The 26,247-nt window shown below is 37.6% G+C and overlaps 1 protein-coding gene across 6 annotated transcripts in view; it reads left to right on the top strand.

Moving 5' to 3' along the window:
• Nucleotides 1-213: 213 nt before the first annotated feature.
• SH3TC1 (SH3 domain and tetratricopeptide repeats 1) overlaps nt 214-26,247 on the top strand; it is a 38,976-nt gene continuing 12,942 nt past the window's right edge. The window contains exons 1-12 of one of the 6 annotated variants that reach the window (XM_065660003.1): nt 517-723; nt 4,004-4,067; nt 4,703-4,837; nt 10,750-11,001; nt 13,548-13,622; nt 15,807-15,934; nt 18,566-18,671; nt 20,434-20,577; nt 21,205-21,367; nt 22,037-22,110; nt 22,964-23,159; nt 24,034-24,161. In XM_065660003.1, coding sequence (XP_065516075.1) covers nt 10,794-11,001; nt 13,548-13,622; nt 15,807-15,934; nt 18,566-18,671; nt 20,434-20,577; nt 21,205-21,367; nt 22,037-22,110; nt 22,964-23,159; nt 24,034-24,161 — 1,222 coding nt within the window. In that variant the 5' untranslated portion in view covers nt 517-723; nt 4,004-4,067; nt 4,703-4,837; nt 10,750-10,793. Of the gene's footprint in view, nt 231-516; nt 724-4,003; nt 4,068-4,698; nt 4,838-10,749; nt 11,002-13,547; nt 13,623-15,806; nt 15,935-18,565; nt 18,672-20,433; nt 20,578-21,204; nt 21,368-22,036; nt 22,111-22,963; nt 23,160-24,033; nt 24,162-26,247 lie in introns of those variants that run through there. The other 5 variants (XM_065659985.1, XM_065659993.1, XM_065660019.1 and 2 more) reach the window with 5 other exon arrangements.

Here is a 26,247-nt window from a genome sequence, read left to right on the forward strand (position 1 = left end):
AAATTCATTTGAGCAACAAAATATATAATTTATATATATTATCATTATGTACTTCCTGGCTACCTATAAGAAGCTTTCCTTCAAGATAAACTCTTACTTCTATCTGCAAATTTCAAGCAGCTGCAAAAAGTTAACCTTTAATGATAAATCAATTCACCTGGTTATAAAAGGAAGTCTCCCCTCTCCCTTCCCAATTTTTTTAGTTTAAACAACCTGTAATGCTATGAAAGGTGGGATTTTATCTTGTTGAGGATAAGAAATATGTAATTATCTTTTTCTTTTAGTTGGTGTTCTAGGGGGGGTAAGTGTCAGTTGAGTTTCATGTAGGCATCTGTTTTCCTTTTAATAGTTGGAGGTTTGAAGAACAACAGAATTATTGTTTCCATGTCAATGTGTTACCTCAATTCTGAAGGCTTGGTTAGATGTTTTAGAGGCCTTATTTACCAAGTGGTTTGTTAATCCTGGTAAATAAGGTAAAAGAAATTTAAATTTGCTTTAGAAATGAAAACAAAAACAGAGAAAGCTCATTCCCTGTATTGAAGCCTGTGAATACAAACTGTCTAAACGCTTTTGGCTTTGGGTGATTGAGAAGTAAAAGCTTTCTGTGCTATGTACAGCTTGGAAGTCTGTGCCTAATCTGAGGAGGTTGTTATTTCTATATGGCAGAAAATAAATCCTGGTGACCTAGAGAGTAAAGCAAGGAAACAATTAGTCTTCCAAGTGGTAAGTGACAATATTTATTCTCAGCTGATGAAGTTATTTTAAAAGGTTTCTCTTTCTCTGATACATGGAGGCCTATGGTCCATATCATGGCTGAGACCAAGCAGGGAATCTGATCACAACTTTCTTGCTTGCTGTGATTTGGATATAAGCCCAAATTGTTTCCTTAGTAGGACCATGTTGGCTTTTTATTGATGGCTAAAAATGTCCTCAAATGAGTAATAGTGGCTCTCAGGAGCAGCTAACCTTAGGAGGAAGCTGTGTCAGGTGTGTATCATGTTATTGCTTGTGCTGAGGAATAACAAGCTCAGTACCATCTATTAATAACATTTGGTAAATGTAAGTAAACTTAGTGAGTGGGATAAATAGCTTAGGAACTGTTTAAGGGTGTAACAGCTGGATGTTTTGACTCAGCATTTTCCTGCAGACTACAAGGCGACAGCATTTCCGTACAGATGGATGGCAGTATATTTTTCTTTTCATGTTTTCTGTTTTTCCTTTCTGAAGCAGACTATGGAGCTGGTAGTGTGTTTTTCAGGACCTGGGGGAAGTAAGACTATCTGAGTTCCAAACAGGCAGATAAAAGATGACAGGACTCCATGAAAAAAACACTTTAACTCTTTAGTTAATTCTCTATGTAGTTACTGCAGAGAGATAACATGCTAATCAAAAGGAAACATATGGCTAAACCTATTTCTGTGGAATTTTTGTGTAGCTTTCGTGTGAACATAACACAACTAATATCCGTGTATGCTGCTAATCCTGCTAAAATCAATATAGTTATTTCAGTAATCTTGCTAAGTAAAAGGTTGCCACTGTGAGTTCACACTTCAGGCTGGAGAGATTTCACATCTAGGGGCTCCAGTGACAATTCTTTGTGAACTTTGCAGTACAGATTGTGTCAAGTTACATTTCTTTTTAAGTGAAAATACCTCAATCACTGACTAGATAAAATAAGAATTGATTGAGGCTAATTTAGCCAAGAAAACAGTATCTTGTGTGATTTCAAACTTGTCATGCCAGCTGTAAATAGTGAAGAATGTTAATTTCAGCAAACTGTGAAACAAAGAGGTTCCTTAATGATAGGGTTCAGCAAGGGGAAATGAGCTTTGTAACACTGACTTGAGATGAAAGAGATCAGATAGGGATTTAGTAAAGCAGGTAAGAAGATCCTTTTTTGCCTAAATCTGGTATTTGCTATTAGTTATCAGTTAAACAAATTACATTTCACTCTGCTCATGTGTTGAATTCAGTCCCTTTGGCAATAGACTACTCCTTCGTAGGTATGCACCCAGCTGTGATGGAATAATAGCTATACTGGAAGGTATAATTGGCCTTAATATTAAAATCTGTTGTTTTTCCTAAACCAAGCTGCTGTAGCAAAAAGCAGTCAGACAAGCATGCAGCTGCAGAAGGCACACAAACAGGATGATGAAAGCAATGCCAGAGAGTGACAATTACAGGAAATGTCTTGTTTCGACATGCAATGTCCTCTGCCTTTTGTCAGCTTCTTTTAATAATCCTGAAAAGATCAGGGACAGCCCAACATAAGGAAGGCCATTGAGTCTTCATGAAACTTTAATAGTTAAAGGTGACTTATTCTCAAGCCTATCCTTCTGTATAAGGAAACCTGAACAGGTAGCACAATTTCTAGTGAATAAAATGTAGTATAAGGGATGAGATTACCAATATGGAAACCACGCTGTGCTACTTTTGTGTTTTTCCTGTTTGCTACAATATATTGGTCTCTGGAGTTATGTCATGAGAGCAGCTGTTCACATCTTCAGTTTCTGTAATGCAGGTTGGTAATATTTCATTAAAACACTGAGAAGTCCAGGACCAGCATTTGATGTCATTACCCTGAAGCTGAAACGATTGTTTTCCTTGTTTCCACTTAAACCATATATCAATATATGCCCCCAAGAATTGAAATACCTTGAATGGCATGATTAAATGTGCTTTGGTGTAAAATCACAGAGGAAGCTGAGGATTCCTGATGTAGTTGAAGAGTCCCTGATCACTGCGGGAAGGGCTGGACTAGATGAGCTTTGAAAGTCCCTTCTGACCGAAACTGTAGTATGATTCTAAGCAGGTATTGAAAGGGAGCTGGGAGCCTGGAGTTCAGTTGTTGCTATTTTGTTATTAGTTTCCTCAAGTGAGTTGCACTTCCCCTAACTTAACTTCTCTATAGTAAAAATTGGTCATTTGTGGGGTTTTTTTAGATTTTTGGGACACACTAATTGGTGGCCCCAATATTTGGGCCGTAAAAATAGAGGATGGAAGATTGGCATTCATTAGGAAAAATACAGAGTTAGATGATTTTGGTTGTTTTGCAACAAAGGTTGTTATACCTTGAGTATACATAAGAGGGGATAGTAATACCAGTGAAGAACTGAGGTTATAAAATATAACCAAAGATTATCCTTAAATATACAAATAAAATGTGATTAAAAGATTTAAGCAGTCTTGAAACTCATAGAAAATCAGTCAGTAAAATGGTGACAGAAATATGGTATTTCATGCTGTTGGCATAGCTACTACATTAAACCTGAAGTGACATGCTTTGTGTACTGCACTATAGTGCAATATCATATTAATCCCAGTGGGAGGAGAGCCCTGTGGGATGATTGGTTAGTTGTGATTTATACAATTATTTGAATACCTTCCAATTTCATAATTTCTGGAAAGATGGAGAGTTCCCAAGCATACTGCAGGAACAGATTGGTCAATCAGTGTGAAGTAGCATTTATAATTCATACTAACATGGTGTGACAGGATGACGCAAGGTAAATGACAGCATGACTTGTAATTATTAATACCTAGTTTACAAAGTCTAAAGCTAACTTTTAAGTGCATGTTCCTTGAGGCAGGTTAGTAGGGGTCATAACTAGGGTCTCTAAGGCATCTCAAAGGTCAGGGGTTTTTTCTATTCCCCCTGGCAAGAGCTCTAGGAGGGCAGCAGTGCTGCATGGGACAACCCATCACCTCAAATCACATTCTCCAGGTGCTGCCTGGTCCCACAGGTTCTCTCTGATGTGTCTCAGGACAACATCCCTTGCCAACACACCCACCACGTGTGGTCAATGGCCTGATACCTCAAACACTGTGATGCTGCTGACTAGAGATGTCTGAGATAACATATTTTGGAGTGGACAATGTGTTCTGTTCTCATGTAGTGCCTGTTACAATGCAGCCCACACCAATGGTGTGTGGGATACTCAGGGCGCACCTATAAGAGTATCTTAACAGTGACTAGCTTTATGTGAACATTACATTATGTTAGGGAGAAGAGAATATGGAAACATCGCATGGTGTGGAGGACAAAAAGCAAGCAAATTTGAAATAGGGTGGGTTATTTTCAGTTTCTCTTGTCCTTGCCTTTGTGGGTCATTTAGGGTATGGCATCTGGATTAGCGATAATTTCTTCTGATACAGAAGATATGCTTTACATATACTCCACAACGGACCTTCTGAACTCCCAAAACTGATATTTAATGCTGCATAGTGCATGATAGGTCTGCAGAACTCTACACTTCTGCAATATAAACCTGAGTGTATCAGTGTGAATTTGCTGTCAAACAGGTCTTCATCAAAGAAGCAAGTCAAACAGCTTTTTGTAGCTGGAATGATGGCAAGAAACCTAATTCTGTGATCAAAAGCAGAGGGGAGATAAAGCCTGGTACTCCATCTGAAGGACTATTTGTTACTTTGTCTGAACAATGCTTGCTTAACACAATGGCCTGGATGTGTCCCATGAAGCCTTTTAACCACTAATGCAAAATGCCAACATGAATTATTGCTTTGAAAAGCAGGAGTGTGTGAACAAACCTTTCAGCACACTCAATCTGTTTCTGCTTTGCATAATGAACTTTAGTAGCTCAACTCCATGCTCATGAATGCTTCTTTTTAAAAATACCTGAAGTTTTTGAATTAACAGTGGTGGTTAATAGACAACTTTTTGTACTTGCCACGTCCAAGCCAGGCTGTGCAATCAACAGGAAAGATAAGAAGGTCAAACAGGAAGAGCTGTGCTGGAGTCAGTTGTGAGCAGAGCTGAGGAAGACACCGATCTCTGTGCTGTTTACCAGCATGTTATAGTGAATCAGACTTGGAAAAGGTAGGAGAAGTCCTGTGCTCTGTATCTGCATGCCTGTCTTTCACTCTATTTTAGGTACCTGTGGTCTGATATTTGACTAGGTTTATTGTTAACATGTTAGAATTGCAGCCAGTTAACCAGGAGTAATTTCAGTAGTGGTCAATACTTCAGTGTGTCTGTAATGAAATGACTGGAAAATATATGTAAATGTGATCTGTCATGGTTACAAGAACCTGCTGTAAATTCCTATTCTGCTATGTGTTCCCTCTTCTAGGTAGTGTTGCGTGAGGCTGAAAAGCTGTTCAGTAACAAAAACATTCCTTCTACTTTATTCCTCTGCACTAGCTGCCACAGGCCAAACTCTGTCAAATCTAGCACTAAAAATGAAGTATCAAGATTCACAGATGCCTTTTATAGCTTTCTAAGAGTGATATGATTTTTTTTTTTTTTCAGAGCACCTCTAGAGATTATGCTTATTTTTAATCAGCTGTGAAACTGTGGGTTTTAGCCTATGATTTTCCATATCTAAACTTGGAAATTTTGGGCTTATGGTGCTTTCACAGCTGGATTGTGAGCAGAAAGTATGCTATGAGATGAATAAAATTAATTGTAAGAGAATGATAAAACTTTTAAAGGAATCTATTGTGTCTTTGCAGTTTGCTAGGGCTTTTTTTGTTTGTAGCCTGACTGTGAAGATTGATACTGCTTGCAACACAGTTTACTAAGAATTGCTAACTAACCTAAAGTTACTTCAGTGATAAAGGAGTCAGTCTTCCCTTTTGGAGAGTACTCACATTCCTAAGGCTGTTTACCCTGATCACAGATTTGCTTTACCTTTATGTAATACATAGCAGCACTGCAGGAAAAAGTGTTCAGTGCTGCATATACAGTACATAGTATGGAATTCTTTTAATTCATGCCTGTGACTGAATTTCATAGACGGTCAGGCTGTGATTTACTTTCTCTGAGGGCAAAGCTTATAATCTTGGCTGTAATACATTTGTAGCCTAATACACGAGACATGAAAAAAAAAATGTGAGTTGAAATTGGTGAGAAGGAGTAATAAAATAACTACTCAAGCACCAGTTTAGTAAAATGACCTAGATCAGTTTATGGCAGCATAGTTGCAAGACTATGCTATTGTATGACATGTGGGATGTGCAGGAGATGTCCTGATGTCCATGCCTATGGCAGGCGAGCTGGAACTAGATGATCTTAAGGTCCTTTCCAACCCTAACTATTCTATGATTCTATGAGATAAAGCAGAAGATCAAGAGCGTGCATGCAGTCAAATGTCCTTTAAATTAGGCAATGCAGGCTTCAGTAGCTGTCTTCCCTGGTTTGGAGCCCTGGAGGAAAACAGTGCACTACATAAGACGTGTAAGAATTTGTGGGCCACCAGAGACATGTTGACTTGGGTACAGCAGCAGTGGCTGGAAGATTCTTTACATTTAGAAGTATTGCCCTGCTCCATCAAGGGCTGAGGTGAGGGAAGAAACAAACTGTAGCTAGTGGTAATTTTCTTTGCATGAGATAGGAAATGATGCAGAGAGGAGCAATGACAGTAACCTTTCACCATCCAGGTTTTGAATATGAATGGGATAAATTAATTCAAGTTTATATTCACCTCTGGATTCTGTTTGTCCAGCACTTCTATAGCACTCCTGTATGACCACAAATAATCTTTGTCTTGATTTCCATCTCTGTAAAGCTAGAATAACTGTATTATCACTGGTAACGTGAAGCTAGTCATTGTCCTGGGCCTTCTAGAGGGAAGATGAGTGAGAGAACTATTGTATTGCATGCAGGTTTTAGACAACTAGTTCAGGTATTTTTATATACACCTTTAAAGAGAGAGACAGAACCTGTTCAGTAGATGTTAATAATTTTCTTCAACCCCTTTTAAAGTGGAAAGGAGTTGGTGGGAAAGAAAGCATTCCTGTCATCCGAATCTATTTCTAAAACAACAACAACAAAAGGCAGGGGGGTGGAAAGCAACAATAGGCAGGGGTGGGGTGGGTGGTAGAAAGTAACTTCAACCTCTATAGTTAGGGAAATGGAAAATGTTAAGCTGTATGTTTTTTCTTCTGGTCAGCTGTATTTTGAAAACAGAGATAGAAGCACTTGGTGAAAAGGAAGTAGCCACAGAGGGAAAAGCATGATAACATAGTTGTCCTATTTAACTTCCAGCAGGAAAGAAGTGTCTTATTTCCACCTCATGTTCGACAGCTGTGGAATACAGATCTTTCCAGCTTGCTGTGCTCTGTGAGAAGGCAAGGGGAAGGTGGAGTTACCTGCTGAGCCTTGCAAGCCTGGAGAGGTGATACCAATAGCTCTGTGCAGTGCAGCCTGTCCAGGGAGTTCAGGCCATGGGGAAGGATGAACACAGTGAATGCAGTAGCACTCCTGTAGCAGTTGTTGAGCTGTCCAGCATCTGCCTCTCCTTTCTTGCTCTGTATCCCCACTTTGAGTTCCTGTCTTAGACTGCCAGGCTCCCCCTGCCCAGTCAATGTAGAGTGCCAGCGCTTTCCTGCATGGCTTTTCAATAGAGGTTGGTTCCTGGTTTAGAAAATGGAAAGATCAACATCATGCACCAAATAAAGTTTTCTTAGTCAGACCTCAAGGACCATGAGATAAAATCATTTGTCTAAATACTAAACACAGTGCTTTGTCAGTGCACATAACTAGTTCTTACAGTGTACATTTACAGAAGACAAACTTACTTCTCAAGGTGAGTGTTAGCCCTTTAATCCATTTCTTCATGTTGTATTTCTTCCTATTAACAAATGGCCAGTTGCTAGTAAGTATAATGGTAAATTCGCTTTACAGGTTTATGAAAACTCTCTAATGATGACAGTGACTAAAGCACTTGAAGTTTAATAATCTCTAAATCTGTTTTATAGTGGATAAATGTTTTTCTCTGGTTTTGTGCCTATGAATCTGTTTTAGTTTGTACTGGAACAGTTAAATAATAGACGAGAAAGCATCAGCATAATAAATATGGTGATCATACCACAGCATTGCTTGTATATTATGATTTTGCTCCTTGGGGTACTTTATGACAGTCAAAGATGAACAGTAAAAGGATGGTGATGTGATGCAAAACTCTATGAAATCTTTGTCACTTGGTACCCAATTTGTACCCCTTAAGATACATTTAGATGCTAAGTAAATATTCAAAAGCACCTAGGTAGACTATGTGCCTAGCTACAGGAAAGTTTACTGTCTTGTTCTCTGAGCTTATACAGAGCCACACGGGTTGACATTTGATAGTTAAGGCAAACATTAAAGATAGGAATCTGTAGAGGAGAGCATGACTTAAAAATGTTTGAGGTCTTAATTTTCATCCTGTGTATCTTGGAAGAGCCAAGAGAAAATATTGATAAGAACATACCAGTTTTGCTTTTCTTTCACTTATTCTGATGGTTTTTTTTTTCTTGGCTTAGGCTCTGGGATACTATAACTGAATCTTCTTAAACAGATCATATCCATTTTGATTTGTTCAGATGCCCTACTTGCTCTTGCGGCACCAAGCTTTATAGGTTCATTCACAGCCCTGTGTATATGTTACATTTACCAGTATGCACTGATGCAGAGGACGTGGAAGCTTTCTCTCCTCGAACTCAACTGAATTCTAAGAGTCCAAGCCACAGTATATTTGTTCTCCTAAATTTTGCTCAGAATTATATTTTTGTTTGTAGATAGAAGGTGATGGAGAAAATTAATATTCTGAACACTGAACTTCACTTCTGGGATTAAGGATATTTCTAATCTAATAATAAGAACTGGCTGTGGGTTCATAGAACAACGTAATTTAAACTACCACATTTGGAATTAAATTATCCTTAATATCACAATATGTACATTTTCATGACCAGGAGTTATCAGTATTTGCAAAATATATGTAGAAATGCGTTTAGTTCTTAAGTATGAAAATTACAGTGCATTACATATAATCCTGGTACAGCACTGAAAATAATGGTCTTTGCTACTATCACTATTTTAAGGAAAAATTCAGCTATATAAATGGAAAGGCATATCCCTAGCAAAGTGAGTTTGTTCTGTGGTAGGCCTGTATTTTTAATCATTTCTAACTAGGTCATCAAGTCTGATAGGCAGTTTCTCAGGGAAGTTAGCAAGAGAAACTTGAGATAAGAAGTCAGAACTACAATGTTAATTAAATATGTTAGTGAAATTACAAGATTTCAGAGAAAAGACATCAAAATTACTTGTGTTTGAGTTAGTTACTCTCTGTATTTCATAGGTGTATATATGAATTTATACTCATACCTTTATATAGAAAACTGTGATGCTACACTGCAAAGAATCCTTTCACAATCAGCCTCACCACTCTAATAGTCACGTTTGAATAAATGGCAAAATGGGTCAACAAAATCATTAAAACAACATCCAGCCTAGATTTCTTCATACTTTGTTAACTTACGTGCTTGTGGTAGATATGATTATGGTTTAATTCTCTGAGTTGGTCATACCAGCAGGAAGTATACCTCATTAATTTTTCTATAATTGCACAACATGCTTCTGTCTATATTTAGCTTAGCCTTTATTCAAGTGCTCCATGGGCTAAAGGTTTCAATGACTGCAAACCAGTACAAAAGTTCTACAGACAGATAGATCAGTGTCTTATCCTGGGTTGTTTGCCATGGCAGACAACCAGGAGCTGTTGTCCTGTTCACACTGGCACTCAGTTTGCTCGGATTTAGGGATCTATGACATGAAGCTTGGAGGGCAAGAAGTGTTGGGAGGCATTTATGTGAAGAACCAAGCCAGAACACTGTGCTTTGGTATACCTCGTCGCATGGTCAGCAGAGGAGGGTGAAATTTCTTGAACCATCTGAAGGCAGATTGTAAGGGGTTTCTAGGTGACCAAACTCTAGTCTGAGGTTTTGGTAGAGCAGAAGTAATCTTCCATCAAAAACTTCAGTGTTAACCAATTTCTGCTGTAAAGAAAGCAAGAGAGGAAATGTCACAAAGACTACAAGTTTGTATACTCATAATGTAACTCATTAACGAGTGCGGCTGGAGTAAGCACAGAGGAATTTGGATTAAGTCCAAGTGACAGAACTAAAACAATCTATCCAGTGGCTTTAGGAAATCAATTAAAGAGGCATGTGAGAGCCCACTGAGGAAGAGTCTAAATAGCAGTGGGGCATGTGCTGGCTACATGAGTCACATCCTTTCCAGATGCATTGGTCTTGTCTGGCTGCACAGATCCTGATGCTGAAGTAGTTTATGCCCAAAAAATGGGATTGCAGGATGTCTCGTGTCAGTGACTGTAGAGGGGGCAGTGAAGCTTGTGATTACTTGCGCCCTACTTCCATTTCTATTCCTTTTTCCTGATGTTCATGCCAGTAACAGTCTTGCTGCCAGACTCTGCCTCTAGCTTCAGTGGATCACTCTTTTGCTTTACTGCAAAGAAATCTTTGGATTCATGTATGCCAGTCTTCCTGCACTGTGGGTTCCTGCAGAGAGTTCATTCTTCAGCTGGTTTTATAAAAACCTTCCTGCTTGTTTGAATTAGGAACACAGTACCCATCCATTCTTGTCACCCTTAGAAAATTATGTTTTTCCCCTGCATTGCCTCTGTTAATGTGAATTACGCCATTCCTTGGAGGCTCTGCATAAAAGCTGGCCAAAGATGAATAATTAGCAGTCAGCACAAGTACACTTCGGGCCTTGGACTGTGGTGTTAGTCAAATCTATTGCTTTGTTGCTGAAAACATGATGCCACCTGACTGCAGAAGCTTATTCTAGGATGAATTTGGGTGTTATAATTCCTCTGAAAGACTTACAAAGCAAATACTTCATGTATATTACAACTAAAAATAACTCCTGCAGGAGAGGACAGCTCTTGAATATGTGCATGTATTCTGATTTTTTTAAAAATATATTATCTATATTTTTCCCCTTAGATTGTTGGTAATGTTAACTGCATCACTGTGAGGAACTGAAAATTATGGAGAGTTCAGCAGCAGTAGGCAGCACATCCATGCTCAGCACTAATGCCGTTATCCCTGGTCTAGAGGGAAAGCAAGACGGGAACTTGGAGGTGAAAGATCTGAAGCAGGGAAGGTGTGGGTCTGACTGGAAACATGCGGAGGCCAGTGATGCCATCAGCCCTGTCAGGGATGGAGTCAGGATGGACTCATTGCAAGAACAAATGGGTAAGACCTCAACCAATATATTCTGGTCACTCTGCTCTTTACATTTCTTTGTGTATAGATTCCCGTGTTCTTTAAATATTGCTCACTGTATGCAAGCAGAAAACTGTCATGTGTTTTTCAGCTAAGAATTTTGCTTTTTAAATGCACCTACAACTGTTAAATCACCAAAGCAAACAGCTGTATTTCCTCCATCGCAATGCTGCATAGATTGGACTATTAAATGACCCAGTTGAGTACAGGCTTTGGGCAAACAAATGGGTTATCTCTTAGGATAAGATGAAAATTAGCAGAACTCAAGAGCCAGAACACTGATATAAGCTCTATTTCTAGTACTTTTTTTGCTATTATCTTTAAGATTCAGAAGCAAAGTTGAGTTAGACTGTATGAATCTAGTTCAGTGAAATTCTTAGGAATTTTATTTTTCCCCCCTTCATCTGAAGATCATAGAATCTTAGACTAGTTTGTGTGGGAAAGGGCCTTAAAGCTCATTGGTTCCAGCCCCCTGTCATGGGCAGGGACACCTTCCACTAGACCAAGTTGCTCAAAGCCCCATCCAACCTGGCCTTGAACACTGCCAGGGATGGAGCATCCATAACTTTTTGGGGCAACCTCTTCCAGTGTCTCACTACCTTCATAGTGAAGAACTTCTTCCTAATGTCTAATCTAAATCTCCCCTCTTTCAGTTTAAAGCCATTGCCCCTTTTCCTGTCACTACATGCCCTTGTAAAAAGTCCCTCTGCAGATTTCTTGTAAATTTTATTCTAAATTATATGCCCTATAGCTTAAACAATGTCTTTCTGTTTATAACTCAACTCTGCTGACATCAAAGTATACCAGGTACCAGCATCCCACGGCAGTATAGAGTTTCTCTTTAGCTTGCCAAGAAGTGTGCAAGTCATTCAACAATTAGGAATGGTGCACGGAGTTCATGTTAAGTCTTTGAATCTAATTGAAGCACTCAAAACAGTCTCAACGTTTAAAATGTATTTATAGTAACTCATGCTTTTGCTCATATTTAATAGTAATCTATTTTTAAACAAACTCCCATAAGTAATAAAATGCTTGCTCATGGTTTTTTGCTTTCCTCTAAAAGTAATAAAAGTAGGTTTAGTTTTAAATAAAATATTACCTGCTGGTTATTTGTCTTGATAAATACCTTTCAGGGAAAGTCCGTATCTGGTAATAATAGCAATGTCAAGGTCACATAGCAAAAACATGCTACTTAATTGTCCTTATCAACTGTGAAATGATGGTCAAAGTGATTGATAACATGTTGTTTAAGTTTTGACAATTGTTCTTTGGAATTTCGACTAAAACGAAAAGTAGAACTATGTACAGTCTCAGAAGCTATGGGGAACAAACTTATGATGTTTCTCAAACACAGCCTACACTGCAGTGAGCTTACTATCAAATTTCTGTTTTAAAACAAATATCAGAGTCTAAGTAAATTAAGAAATCAAACAAAAAAACCCAAACCCTGTCAAACACCCAACCAAAATCCATCCAATACCAAAGTGCTTGGGAACTTGGTTTCTAATTCTAGTATATGGTAATAATTGGACTTAAAGATGATGTTTTTGCTGCTTGCCACTTTTTTCTGAAACACGAGAATTGTGTCTGTGTATCCTTAGTCATCTGCATGACTTTGTTCATGTAACATCAATAGATGCACTCAAGGGAAGATGCAGAAGATTTGTAGTAGGATACAATAGTTTCTAAGTTTCTTAAAAGCTGCAGAGGCAAATGTCTTCGGATACATGAAAATTGCCTCAGACAATTTTCTCATTTCTTGGAAATATCAAGCCTTGTCTTCACGGTTTGTTATTTGTTGGTTGTTTTTTTTTTTTTTTCCAAAGCAGCCTTTAGAAAATGGAATTGGTTGGAGTGGGTGTTTCTTCAGTGTGAAAATGTAGAATTTCCAGAAGGACTGAAAGAAATATGGGCTGGAAAAAAAAATAAATAAAGCAGATTGCTATTAACATAAAATATACCTATTTTATGTTTTTTTTCTAAAACTTCAAATCACTTGTTTTTACATTACCCCCACCCAAGTATTAAGCTTATGACAAACAGAGAATTATTATTTCTCTCAATGTATAAATTGGTACAAGGCACTCGAATCATTGAAGCTTCAGTGATATAAATTGGCAATGGAGGGTATTTATTATGGGTGCAAGGGAAAAGAAAACAAAGTCTCACCCTTGCTCTCTCCCAAATGAGACTTCAGCTTCCTGAGAAGATATCTTTCCACAAATTCTCCATGTCCCTGAAGATTCACATCAGAATGATGAAATCAAGATTTAGCTTCCTCCCCAGTAGCAGAGAAATGATCTGCAGATATTTCTTGTGGCTTTGGGGAATTATATAGCAGGAAGGGAAAAAATATAGTTATTTTCTTTTAGTAATTATCCAATGCATCAAAGCTTTGAAAGTGTGGGGTGTTTTTGTGGTTGGGCTTTTTGTTGGTTTGTATTTTCTTTGGGGTGTGTGTGATTCATATGGACTTAGAAAATGCACTTATCTGTTCCTTTCATTTATCATCATAGAGTGTTCTCAACGTGAAAAGTGCATGAATGTCAATTCAAGGATCCTTCCTAGTCAAGCAGAGACCTTTCCAACTGGTAAGGCTTTTTTTTTTTCCACCGTAGCTTATAAATAATATGCTTCTCATTGCTTACTCTTTTTTTGAGACAACTGTGTCAACACTTGCAGTCTTCAATCCTGTAAACTTTATAACATACTTCAAAGAGCTGTGAAGTATCTAAATTCTACATAAGATTTGTTGAGAATTTCTCACAAAAAGAGAGAACTGCTGTAAAAGCCAGAAACTATCTAAGGATTATATTGTAATGGCCAAGGAAAAATAAAAGAAAAGTAAATAAAGTTTATCACTAACTTTACATATAGGTTTCAATTCTTCAAATGCCTCATTTTTAAGTTTATGGCCTTTTGAAGTCTCTTTTTTTGTTAATGCTGTATTTTCAATGAAGTTGCAATTGAGTGCAGTTCTTCAGTAAGTAGATACAGAAGCCAACACTTCCGGAGGCCTCATGGCCTCCTCTGTGGATTGAGGCTCTAGTCACATTTCTTTCCTTGTGGAGGAAGAGAAATAACCATCAAAAACCATCACTGGGATGTGCTCCGCTTTCTGGCTTGACCTGACAAATCACATCAGTAGCAGACAATCTCCCCAAGCATATGGTCATTCATAGTTCAATTATTTGTGCTTATGTACCTGTTTGTCTCACTCTAAAGATTTTGGTTCTTAACTGGTGGTACGGATCAGAGCTCACAGAAGCAGACAGGAAGATTACTACAGGTGTGATGGGGTTTTAGACCATGCTTAATTTCCATAAGACATTAGTAATAGTACTTTTGGAAGAAGCAGCCATATTTCAATTGTTCTAATTCAATGTAATTACTTTAGTAATATTAATTTTATGTAAGACTTAAATGTTTACCTGCAGAAACACAATTTAACTTGGGATCAATTTGATTATGTAAAACAAAAAATTACTTTAAGTAACAGACTTGTGCCAGTATCTTTTTATGGCTTTACATGAAATGAAAAGGTCAACAATACTGCTACCTAACAGTGATCTGAGTAAAATTCAGAGACTCTAGTTTGTACTCTTAGTACTACCAACTGACTACATGACCACAACTTAGAGAGGCTTTGTAGTCCAGTAACACTGCCTTATATTTCTGATCAACTCTTCTTGAGCTTAAAGTAATGAGCAATTTAAGAACAAGTCATTGTAAAACTCCTGGGAACATATTTAGGAGTCCTCTGAAAACACACTAAGATGCAGCATATTAGACTAGCATGTGAAAAATATCTACTTTACCTGACTAAATTGTGAAAGTAATAGGATGTGGAATATTTCAGGATGTTTAACAATCTTATTTATTGCTGGAAGTATGACCTATTTACACACTTGCGATTGGAATTCTTCCTGAGTGGCTTACTGGCTTATATGTGCCCATCTGGATATCAGAAAACATGAATATGATTTACTGTTATTGAGTTAAATTAAGACATGCAGAATGAAAGCAGCTTTATTAAAGATCCTCTTTATCTGAGAGAAGTTGGCTGGAACTGTACCCTTAGCTGTAGTAAAAGATTGTCATAAACAGATGTCAAGATCTGAGAACAGGTTTCTAGCTTCTTTCAGATGTACTAGGAAAATCATGTAAGTTAGCTTTTAGTTAGACCATTTGTCTTTGCTGGTACTTCTCAACCAGATGAGCTGAGAAACACCTTTTCAAAATGTTCAACTTCTAGAAGCCTTCTGAAGTAGTGGGGGTGACATGTCGGATAACCATGAATTTGAGATTAGCATAAAAAGTTGTAATGTGCTGAATTATCTGTATATTTTTGGTAGGTTATTTTTGCAATTCCAGCATCTGTTTGCCTTGGGTTTTAAAATATGCACAGTATACATGGAAATCTGGGCATGTTCTCGATGTCCATAGAGCTGTCTAATTTGAGAAGTTACCAATCTGTTTGGTTTTTAACTCTTCTCTCTTCTCCATCCCCAAGTGTGTCAGTTGTCTCCCAAAATTTTTAGACTTTCAAATCGCCCTTCTTTCGTGTAGCTGTGTCCTTTATTATGTAACTGAAAAAAATCTTGTTTCATGCTAGGCTACTATCCCTAATGAATAATAAAAAGGAAAAGAAACAAGCAGTAAGTCTGTTTCTGAAGCTGAAAAAAAAATAAATAGTTCTTATGTGGATTGTATAATTTTGAGGGATTTATGGCTCTTCAAAGCTGTAAGTGCTGTAAATGGATATCCTTCTCCAGATATCTCCTTGAAGTTAATGATGGTAAGACGAAAGAGCGGATGTCCTGATCCCAGTCTACAAAGACAGCTCAGAGGGCAGCTCCGTCTTCTGGAAAATGACAGCAGGGAGGTGATGGTGGTTTTCAGTGTAAGTCAATTGCTTGGGAATTGTTCTATTTGTTTAGGGAATACACCCTGCGCTACTGAAACAGCCTGAGAGATATCTGGTTCCCGTTTCCATCTACATGTTTTATGCTTGAATTTCGGTGACCAGTTTCCCATGGCCCAAAACTATCTAGAGACACTAGAAATACTGAACCATTGAAAAAGACTTGAACATTAAATAGATGTAAAATAAACCCAGCTAAATAAGACATTGAAGGGTTTTATATTAAAAATGTTCTGCTTTGATTTACATCAAGTGAAATAATGGTTTTCTGATTTATTTTATTTTTAAATTGGCCTCATATTGACTCTTCATTTCAGTTTCCAGCCACTTGAAGTCATTTGGCTGCAAGCTACCTAGGAAGCCTGCTGCTTAACCAAAGAGGAAGTCTGAAGGAGAATAGCATAAATATTTGACTTCCTAGGGCTAGTTGGCCATAGCTTTAAATAGCGCATAAGAGCATTGGCCAATTTTTATTGCTATCTTTATTTTGTTTGTGTATAGGAAACTCATCCTCTACAACCAATGAGGTGCATTACATATACAATTTAAAGTCTCCTCTTCCTTCTTGATGAAAAAGCAGGATGATACCATTTGACCTTTGGTGTCCCTTTTTTGCCTGAGCCATGAGTTCCAGACTCCTTCACTAGGAAGTGAAACCCTGAAATCTTTAGTCATGAATTTGACTGTCTTGGATGCGTTTCTACAAGAAATGTGTATTTCTACAAGATTTTCCTTTCATGTGTTGTGAACTCTCTACTACCAACCTGCTGATTTTGTGGCAGTGCTCCTGCTGCTCTCCTCTGGCTTTCGTTAAGGGGGAGGCGGAGAAAGGGAGAAGAGATCAGGAGGAGAAGAAAAAACAGCAAACAAATAGACTAGATCTGTGACCTTATTAAAAACAGACTGGCAGAAAGACTTTGAAGGAAGCAAGACTTATAATGACAAGTTTCCTTAGAATAATGTTTTGATATTCAGCAGCGCATAAAGCATTTGAAGCTGAGGTATTTTAGCATGTGCTGGCAATTTATTAATAGATTTCAGGCTCTCGTTAATATTTAATCGAGTGTGGAAGGGTGCATGCAGAAGATCAAAGCAGCGATGATGCATGCATGTTGAAGAGGCTTAAACTGGACTTCTGTTTTCAAAAAGGAATTTCTATTAATGTGTTCCTGTTGTGTGAACTGAAAATGTGGAAGTTAAACATGATTGAGATCTTTTAAAATCATCACATAACACATAAAACATAGCTTCATCTTGCTCAGATTACAGGAGATGTTTGAATGATGATTCCTCCCCTTCTTCGCCCCTCCAAAATTATAATCAGTTTCTTGATCAGTCCTTAAATACTTCTAAGATGCATTTTCGATTTTGATGTGATGGGAGCAAGGGTATAGTACTGGGAAATGATGCAGTAGCATTACACCTGTTAGCTTCACACCCGATTTATTCTCTGACATACTGTTTCAGATACTTCTCATAAATTGCTGCAGTTCTTTGTATTTCCCTTAAACACAGTAACCAGCATCACTGGACAACCCTGTGTTTAAGCTACTAATTGAAGTGCAACCAGAATATGTGTTGCAGTTTTTTGGTTAGAATCCATTAAAATGTATATTTGTTTCATTTATTTGAAGGTTTATGTAGTTCTCCCTTTTAGCATTCCTGAAATTCCTCATGAAATCAGTCATTATAATTTACAACAATCATAGCTCATCTTTCTTAAATGCACAGTTTAATTCTATTCTATCTAGCAACATAAACCAGTACAAATGAGGAGAAAAAGATCTTTAAAAAAAAAATTCAACCAACCAAAAACCCACAAAACATCCCCCACAAAATAATAGTCCACTACATTTAATTATCTTAACCATAGGAAAAGCCCCAACTAGGGCATAACTGATCAATGTCTCCTCTCAAACAAGACTGAAGCTACCATGGAGCAGGTTTAAAGGTGCCTCACACTCCCAAATGAGAACAGAACTCTGTGGCTAACCTACATGAGAATGTTACGGATCCTAAAACTTCACAGTAACTTGAATAACCTACAGAAATTTTAAGTAAAAAAAAAAAAAAAAAAAAAAGGCAAAACCAAAAAAAACCCCAAGAAAACCAAAAAACAAACCCAAACCAACAAGCAAAAGAAACCTTTTCCACTGTTAAATATTGATGCCCACTGGCAAAGGCAGTTCCAAGCTGTAAATTGCTCTGTGCTAGAAGGGCTTTCTTGGAAAGTACCAGTAGATGCTTGCTCAGCTTTCACACTCTGAATAGAGAGTACTGGCCACTATTTATAGATGTATCTGAGCCAGACAGGCCTTTAGTCTCACTCAGTGTGGTCAGTCCTGAAGTCTTAACTTGTGTAAATTAACCTCACTGGAACTGCTGGTACAATTGGTAAGAAAAAGTGAGATTAAAACTTGTCTTACTGTATGTAGTAGGTAAGTGTTAAAGAACAGGTATCTCATACAGGTAAAGCCCTGGATGATTTTTGATCTATCTTAATACATAGCATTTTAATGTAAGTGTTACCTAGTGATTAATAGTGCTCATGTGTAGTACAGTTGTAATTAAAATGTTGTTTTGGTGTTTGTATTTGTTTTGGTTTTTTAGGAGCTGTCTGCCAGGTTGCTATCTATTCACAGTGATCAAGATCTAATAGTGGTGACGTTTAAAACTTTTGAAGAAATATGGAAGTTTCTAACCTACCATTCACTGGGTAAAGCTGTTTCACCATACAACAGTTCAATATGCTTTTTTTATTCCTCTGCATGCAATTTCTAATTGACTGGGAACATGTTGAGCAGGATTTTGAGGTTCTTTCTATTAACTCCTAACAGGAGTAAGTAATGTTCTTGAACTGGGTACTACTGAACTAGGGCGGGAGAGACACTCAAACCTCCAGGAGAACCTGCCTTTGTCCCAGAATAGATAACATCTGTCGTTCCTGGCAGATGTTTTATCTAAGTTAAATACTCCAGAATCAGATTGTATCTGCTTTCCAAGCAGTCTATCCAGGGTTTGTCCTAAAGTCTAACCTGTGCTGCAACTTCAATGCTTTTACGGCATTTTCTGCTCACTGTAGACATGTGAAGGTAACTCTTTCTTTGCACCATGGAGACATCTAACCTGCACATCCACTGTGTTGTTTTCACTAGGAAAATCAACCGTAATTCCTGTAATCCTTCTTTACAGAGTGTATTTTCTAGATCTCTGATCATGCTTCCCACTGGACTCTTTCACATATTTCCTGAATAGTAGTGAGCAAACTGGAGAGTTGGTAATGCTTCAGAGGAAATATCAAGTAAAACAAAGATTGCTTCATATGCTTTGCCTGCTACAGTGTTGTTTCTAAATCTGAGCACGGCTTCTGTAGCAATATGATGCCACTGATTTGAGTTTCAGTTTTGATATCCTATAATTTCAGAGGTTTTTCCTGAGGAATAGCATTTGATTCAGATCTTTGTCTCCATTTTGTTCACCTGATATTTTTGTGTATGGAGTTTGTGTGCATTACTGTTGAATTTGCCTGTTTCCATCAGAACAATTGAAAACATGGTTTTAATTGTTAATTTCATGTTTGCTATTTACTCCCTATATTGTATTTTAAAATGCTCCTTAGAGAACTAGAAAAAAATACTCTTTCAATCCAAGTTTGCAGAGAAAGCATAAGAAGATGAAGTTTCTTCTTAGGTGAGGCTTAGGTATGGCTCATAGGGAATTGATTCAGCATCTTCTGAATAGCAGAGTAGCACCTTAATCACTGATCTGCCCACCTTTCCTCTTTATCATAGCTTTTTTAACACAGGATTTGCAAATGTATTAATATTGTCCCTCTAATAATCTTCTATCTATACCATACTGATTATGATATACCACTCTATGTCTTCCTGTAACATCATGTAGCTTTGAAAGCCCTAAGCCCTAATGTAAGGAGACCTAGTTTCCAAGATCAATCACTCCTTGTGATTTACATGACTCTGGAAAGCAGCATCATCCCCATCTCAAAGAAATTCAAGGAATCTGATAACCAGGCACAGTATCTGCATTAATTGGCACAGCTAAATCAGGCAACAGAAATTTACGAAGAGGTTATTTTTTGAGATTATTTCAGGTCATCTCTTATTAAGTGATGCTAAACACTTGTTGCCCAAAGCTTGCTAGTGATTACCTCAAACTGCAAACCTTTCGAATATAGCTAAACTAAGGGCAACCCACACGAGGGGAGGACGCAGTCTGCTTTTTCAGCAGGATTAGACACAGAAAAGTTGTTTGTCTTTTAGGTATAGGCTGCGACAGGTAAGCATTAAAAGTAGCTGTAATGCATATGACAATGTAATTTTGCCAATACTGGGTAGTAAAATTAGTTTATTTTGTTTAAGCAATAATGAAGTTATCTGAATGTCTGACTTTGTGAAAGGTTATTTTCTTGTGTAATACTGCAAAAAAAAAAAAATCTCAAATTGGATTTATTTTTCTAGGTTTTATAGACCATTGCATGGAGAACTTATTCCTAGATCAGTCTTTTTGGCTCTGTTTTCAAGAGGAGGAAGAAACTGGCATTAAAGTCTCTATAAGTGAAGAATCACTAAATTTGATGTACAGAAGCCTGCTAGTACAGGAAGGTAAGGAACATTGTACATACTAATGTTAAATTTAGATAAGCACCTTTCTTTAAAATTCCCAAATCGAATATTAAGACCTATTTAAATATTGAATGAAGTTGAAATTTGAATATATTCATCAGAAAGAAGAAAAATGAAAGGAACAAACACAGATTGGGTTCAGTTGGATCATAAGGGGATTAGAGAAATTTCTGGGCAACTGATCCGTAATGCATACCAAATGGATTAGGGAGGGATGTACCTTCTAACTTGCTCAGTATTATTGCAGATTCTGGAGATGTACAGGAGAGGGTTTACAGATGGTTGCCAGGCTCTTGTGCTTCTCCTAAATAGCATGGCCCGCTGTGATCATCAGAAATGGAATGATGGGCTTGACAGATCACTGATTACTGCAATAAGAATGTGCAAAATGGTGCAGCAGCAGAAGATTGCACATCTCATCAAAGGGAAACTGGACAAGAAAGTATGACCTTTTCTTTGATCTGACAATCAAAGAAAAAATCTTGTGGAATCTTAAGCTTTCAATTTCTAATTGAATATTACTGATGGTCTCAAAGACAGTTTTGAAGTTTGTATGGCACTAAAACATTATGTAAAATGACATCTATTCCACTGGTTTATTTTTAGGGGCATTCTTTGGTTTATATCCTGACAATCTGATAAGAAAGATAACAGATAATGAAATAAACACTTATTTTGAGACTGGGGCTTTTACTGACGACATAGCAGGTGGACCTGTGGATGGTGACATATCTAATGCTTCTGTGGAACCATTGATCCCTTTCCATCAGTAGGTACCTGATTCTATGTATTTCATGTGCATCTGTTTCATATGTACATATCAGTCTTCCACACCACAAAACTGAAACTAATCCAGATGCCTGTAGAGCATTTAAAGATGGTTTACCGTTTTATGAGTTAGATACTGTTTGGGTGGGGCTTTTTGTAATATCTATTAACATTTATAGTATAACATTAAGTGAGAATTTTCAGTTTTCAGGATGCTTGGAAATATGGATAGAAACAGGTGGATACTTGGAAATGCAGAAAACAAACTGGCAGTGCTTTAACTCAACACTATTGACAGGAACCATCCTCTTCCTTAATGCAGTTTGTTTCAAGGTCATGTCCAAGCTCATAGTTGCTATAAAGCAAAAATTACATCAGTTGACTCACTTCAGGAATCACCAGGAAATTATGCATTCTTGATCCTCTTAGTAGTTAAAAAGTTGGAAATTTTCGATTGCGCTATTTCTCCCTACCCAAGGTCAACTTTCTCAGTCAGGTTTGACAAAAGTAACTATTACTCAAAACAGCTGTGTCTGGACAGTGAAAGATAATTGTGGAAAGAGTGCATCTGTTTTTAAATGGATTTAAAATATCACTGTTGTTGTCATAATATTTAGTAAAATGGTGTATTTTATAAACCAACTTCAATGGTTTTTTTTCCTGCTTTCAGATGGTTTCTTAAAGGGTATTCTGATCCTATGGATTTTACACTCAAAAATGAATTGCAGTCCATCAGGAAAGTTGGTAAGAAACTCATTCAAACATCAGCATTAAAAAAACCCTATACTTATTCCCCGCTTTTGTTAGGACAGACCTGAAAGGGTTCAATAACTTTTTTGCATTGTATTAGAATGGGAAAACAGCTTTCAAAATTGCACTGCAATGAAATTAATGAGAGCATAAATCTCTGCGTAAGTTGAGTTAAACCCTAAAGGATTATCTCTCCCCTTTTTCCTTCTAAATACCGTACTAAGTAGATGCACAAAGTAGTAAAGAATAATTAAATTGAGGATGCCTGTTTAGATTTGATGACAAACTTTAAAATAAGAAAATGAGCCGATGTAATTATTGTGGGCCTTTACTATGGATATTGCTTTAATACTACCAGAGAATTGAAACTTATACAGATGGTCTGTGGTTTGTGATTAAATGTCTTATTTTCTACATACATATCAGTCTTAATACTGGTATGTAACTGCATGTTTATCCATGTATTTTATTAGTTGGTTCGAGTATTTTTACTCTAGCCTATGTTCAGAGCCCTTTATAAGAGGGGAAAGTAGGGACTTAAAACATCTCCTTTTATTGCTTCATGTTGGAATTAGAATTTTGAAAACATTTAAACTTGCCTTTCTAATCACTAGGAAATTAGTGTTTTTATGTTGCTATTTACTATTCTAATTGCGCAAATGAAACCTATTAGGTTTGGATGCTTTAAATCTTGCTGCAATGGATGTGACTCTCATTCCATGAGTTGGAACTCTTGAGTTCCACAAATGTCTGTTGCTAAATACGCTCTGCTAATTAGTTATTACTTTAAGTGTATTTCTGTTAAATTACTTTATCTGCAAATATTATTTATCTCCTTATCATACAGCAAAAGGATTCTGTCTAGCTGTGATAAATTATGAAGGTATTGTGTTAGAAGAGATGAGCTTCCAGGAAGGGGACAAAATTGAGATTCTTGGATATTACATTGACTGCATGGAGTGGTTTCTTGGAAGACATGTGTTTACTGGCCGAATAGGTTTTGTAAAGACAAGTCACGTTAAAGTGGACTTATCTGTAAATAAGTAAGTGATACATATTTAACTCATAAACAAAAAAAAGTCTCTTGAGCTTTAAGATAGTAAATGTTGAAGTCAGGTTTGCTTATTTTTTGTTTTGGGTTTTTTTTCTTGTTTCATTGAGAATTGTCATAGTGAGTGGCAGTCAAATCAAATGCAAAGAAATTGGAAGATGATATCTGCTTAAGTGCTAGAAAATATTATCAGTCTGTACCAAATTTTCTTGTTGGGAAAAGGAGTTGCTGCAGTTATATCTGGTTCAGTCTCCATTTTCTGGATCACAAGATCCAAGAAGCTTTACTCTTGCAGAAGATTCTATTTTTGCTGGTCTCTGAAGGTCTATGTGTAAAAAGCATTCAAGTTCTGGTTTTGCTAGTACCCTTAATTACAGGCCTTGCTTCAAATGGGGCTCCTCTTACAAATAATTGCTCCTAATGTGGACAGAAACCTGTAAAAAGTGTGCATTTCAGCATGTATTGGCACCATGTAAGTAGGCTGATCTTGCTACCATGTCTGGACTACTTGCACAATGAAACAAGTTCTTAACTATCGTTTGCAAGTACAAAGATGTGTAACTTTAAGCTTATATTAGGAAATCAATGCCATAATGTCTTTCAAGATTTATGCTTTTAATGCATTCTCATAAAATGCTATACCATAAACCAGACATAAAACTTAATCTGATTGGCAGAAGCTGTTAGCTGCAAGTACAGCTACTACCAGTTTGTATGTATGCTTATAAATATGAATGTTACTGACTTTTAGCACAAAAGGACCTATAATGTAAAGTTTGTATTGGTCTAACAAACTCCAGTTTGGCTGAGCTCCTTAATCCAAATCTGCTTTCAGACATGTTCAAAGCTTCTCCTTTCTTTGTTAGGACACAAGACCTGGATTTTCTTGAAGCAGAAGAGCTATCATTTCTTAGCAAAGAAAAAGATTTGGAAGAAGTAATACATTTGTTGAAACAAACATCCATCACAGATGTTTGCTCTGTGTACAGAATAGGTGAGTCTTACTCCTTTTTACTGCACAAGATACAAATGCTGTTCCTATATCCCTCTTAACTTTTTTTTCTTATTTCAATGAGATTCCAGTCTTTACAAGTACCTTGAAATATCTTGGTATTCAGTCTGATCATAGATATGGCATGTAAAAAACCTATCATCTTTGCTGCTTTCCTGCTGATGACTTTTCCCAGCAGAACATTTACAAATCTTTTGTCCATCTTTCTGAGTGAATTAAACAGCAGGGTTTTAACAACTGAGCTGAACAGATCTTCAAGCCTTCATATATTAGTGTGCTGTATTATAAAATGCAGTATGTTTGCCCAAATACTGCTGGTTTTTTATTCATCTTGGGAAAGTTGGCATAATAATTATTGCAAGCCAATGCAAACATACATATTTTCATGTTTGATTTAACTTTCAGAGGTATAGATTTTGGTATTTTCCTATTCCTACAAAGAAAAAAAGATATATACTTCTAGCTACATGACTTCTAGCTACATAAATAGCTGTTATTTCTAAGTGCTCATTCTTTACATAAACTCAACCGCAATAATTGAGGTTTCACCTTTACAGATTCAGTGTAAGGTAGTGTAATATAACTGCCTTGCTGAACTGAGCAGTAGCAGCAATTTCTTATCCCAGCACAGGCTGTTCTGTGGCAACGTGTATGCTTGTCAAATATCTAACAGCTTTATCTCCCTTAGTGCCATCATACAAGACAGGCCGTTAGGCTCAAATTTGAAAGAAACCATGTGTAGATTGGACTCGGGTGCATTGGTTTAATTCTGCAAATCTATATGTGTGTGAACAATAACCAAGGCTTGTCAGATCTGAGTTGCAAAATGCAACTCATGTGGAGTCATTTTGCACATTGACATCTCACCTTCTTTGCCCAAACAGAAAGCCTGGGAACAGGCCTCAGACTTCTATTAGGCACTAAATCAATCTCATGGGCTTAATAGACACACTCCTATTTTTGCCTGTTGCACATTTTTTCACCACATCTCATCTCCTCCCTAGTCTTTACAAGTGCTAACTTATTTTCACCTCTTCCCCAGCTAACAGCACCATCTTTATCACTTTTCTCTCTTAAACTGCACTGTTGCTAAATGTAAATTGACTTACCCAGAGCAAGCATTTCCAATATTCACTTAATATTCACTGGCTACCCTGGATTTGGAGAAGGCTGAGGTTCATAATGACTACTTTGCCTCAGTCTTCACTGGCAAATGCTCTGACCACACCACCCAAGTCCTGGAAGGCAGATGCAGGGACCGTGAAAATGAAGACCTTAGGCCCACTTTAGGAGAGGATCTGGTTCGAGACCATCTTAAGAACCTGAACATACACAAGTCCATGAGACCTGACGAAATCCATCCGCGGGTCCTGAAGGAGCTGGCAAATAAGGTTGCTAAGCCACCGTCCATCATATTTGAAAAATCATGGCAGTCAGGTGAAGATCCCAACAACTGGGAAAAGGGAAATATAACCCCCATTTTCAAGAAAGGGAAAATGCATGACCCAGGGAATGTCTGGCAAAATCTTGGAGCGGATTCTCCTGGAAGGCATGCTAAGGCACATGAAAAACAACAAGGTGCTTGGTGACAGCCAGCATGGCTTCACTAAGGGGAAATCCTGCCTGACCAATTTGGCTGCCTTCTATGATGGGGCTACGGAACTAATGGACAGGGGTAGAGCAGTTGATGTCATCTACCTGGACTTGTGCAAGGCACTTGACACTGTCCCACACAACATCCTTGTCTTTAAATTGGAGAGACATCAATTTGATAGGTGGACCACTTGGTGGATAAAGAACTGGCTGGATGGCCGCACACAAAGAGTTGTGGTCAATGGCTCAATGTCCAGCTGGAGACCAGTAACGAGTGGTGTCCCTCAGGGATCGGTGCTGGGACCGTTCTTGTTCAACATCTTCATCACTGACACGGACAGTGGGATTGAGTGCGCCCTCAGCAAGTTTGCTGATGACACCAAGCTGTGTGGTTCAGTTGATAAGCTGTGGAGGGAAGGGATGCCATCCAGAGGGACCTCGACATGCTCATGAGGTGGGCTGATGCCAACCTTAA

Source organism: Lathamus discolor, chromosome 1, assembly GCF_037157495.1.
Source record: "Lathamus discolor isolate bLatDis1 chromosome 1, bLatDis1.hap1, whole genome shotgun sequence".
Taxonomy (NCBI): Eukaryota; Metazoa; Chordata; class Aves; order Psittaciformes; family Psittacidae; genus Lathamus; species Lathamus discolor.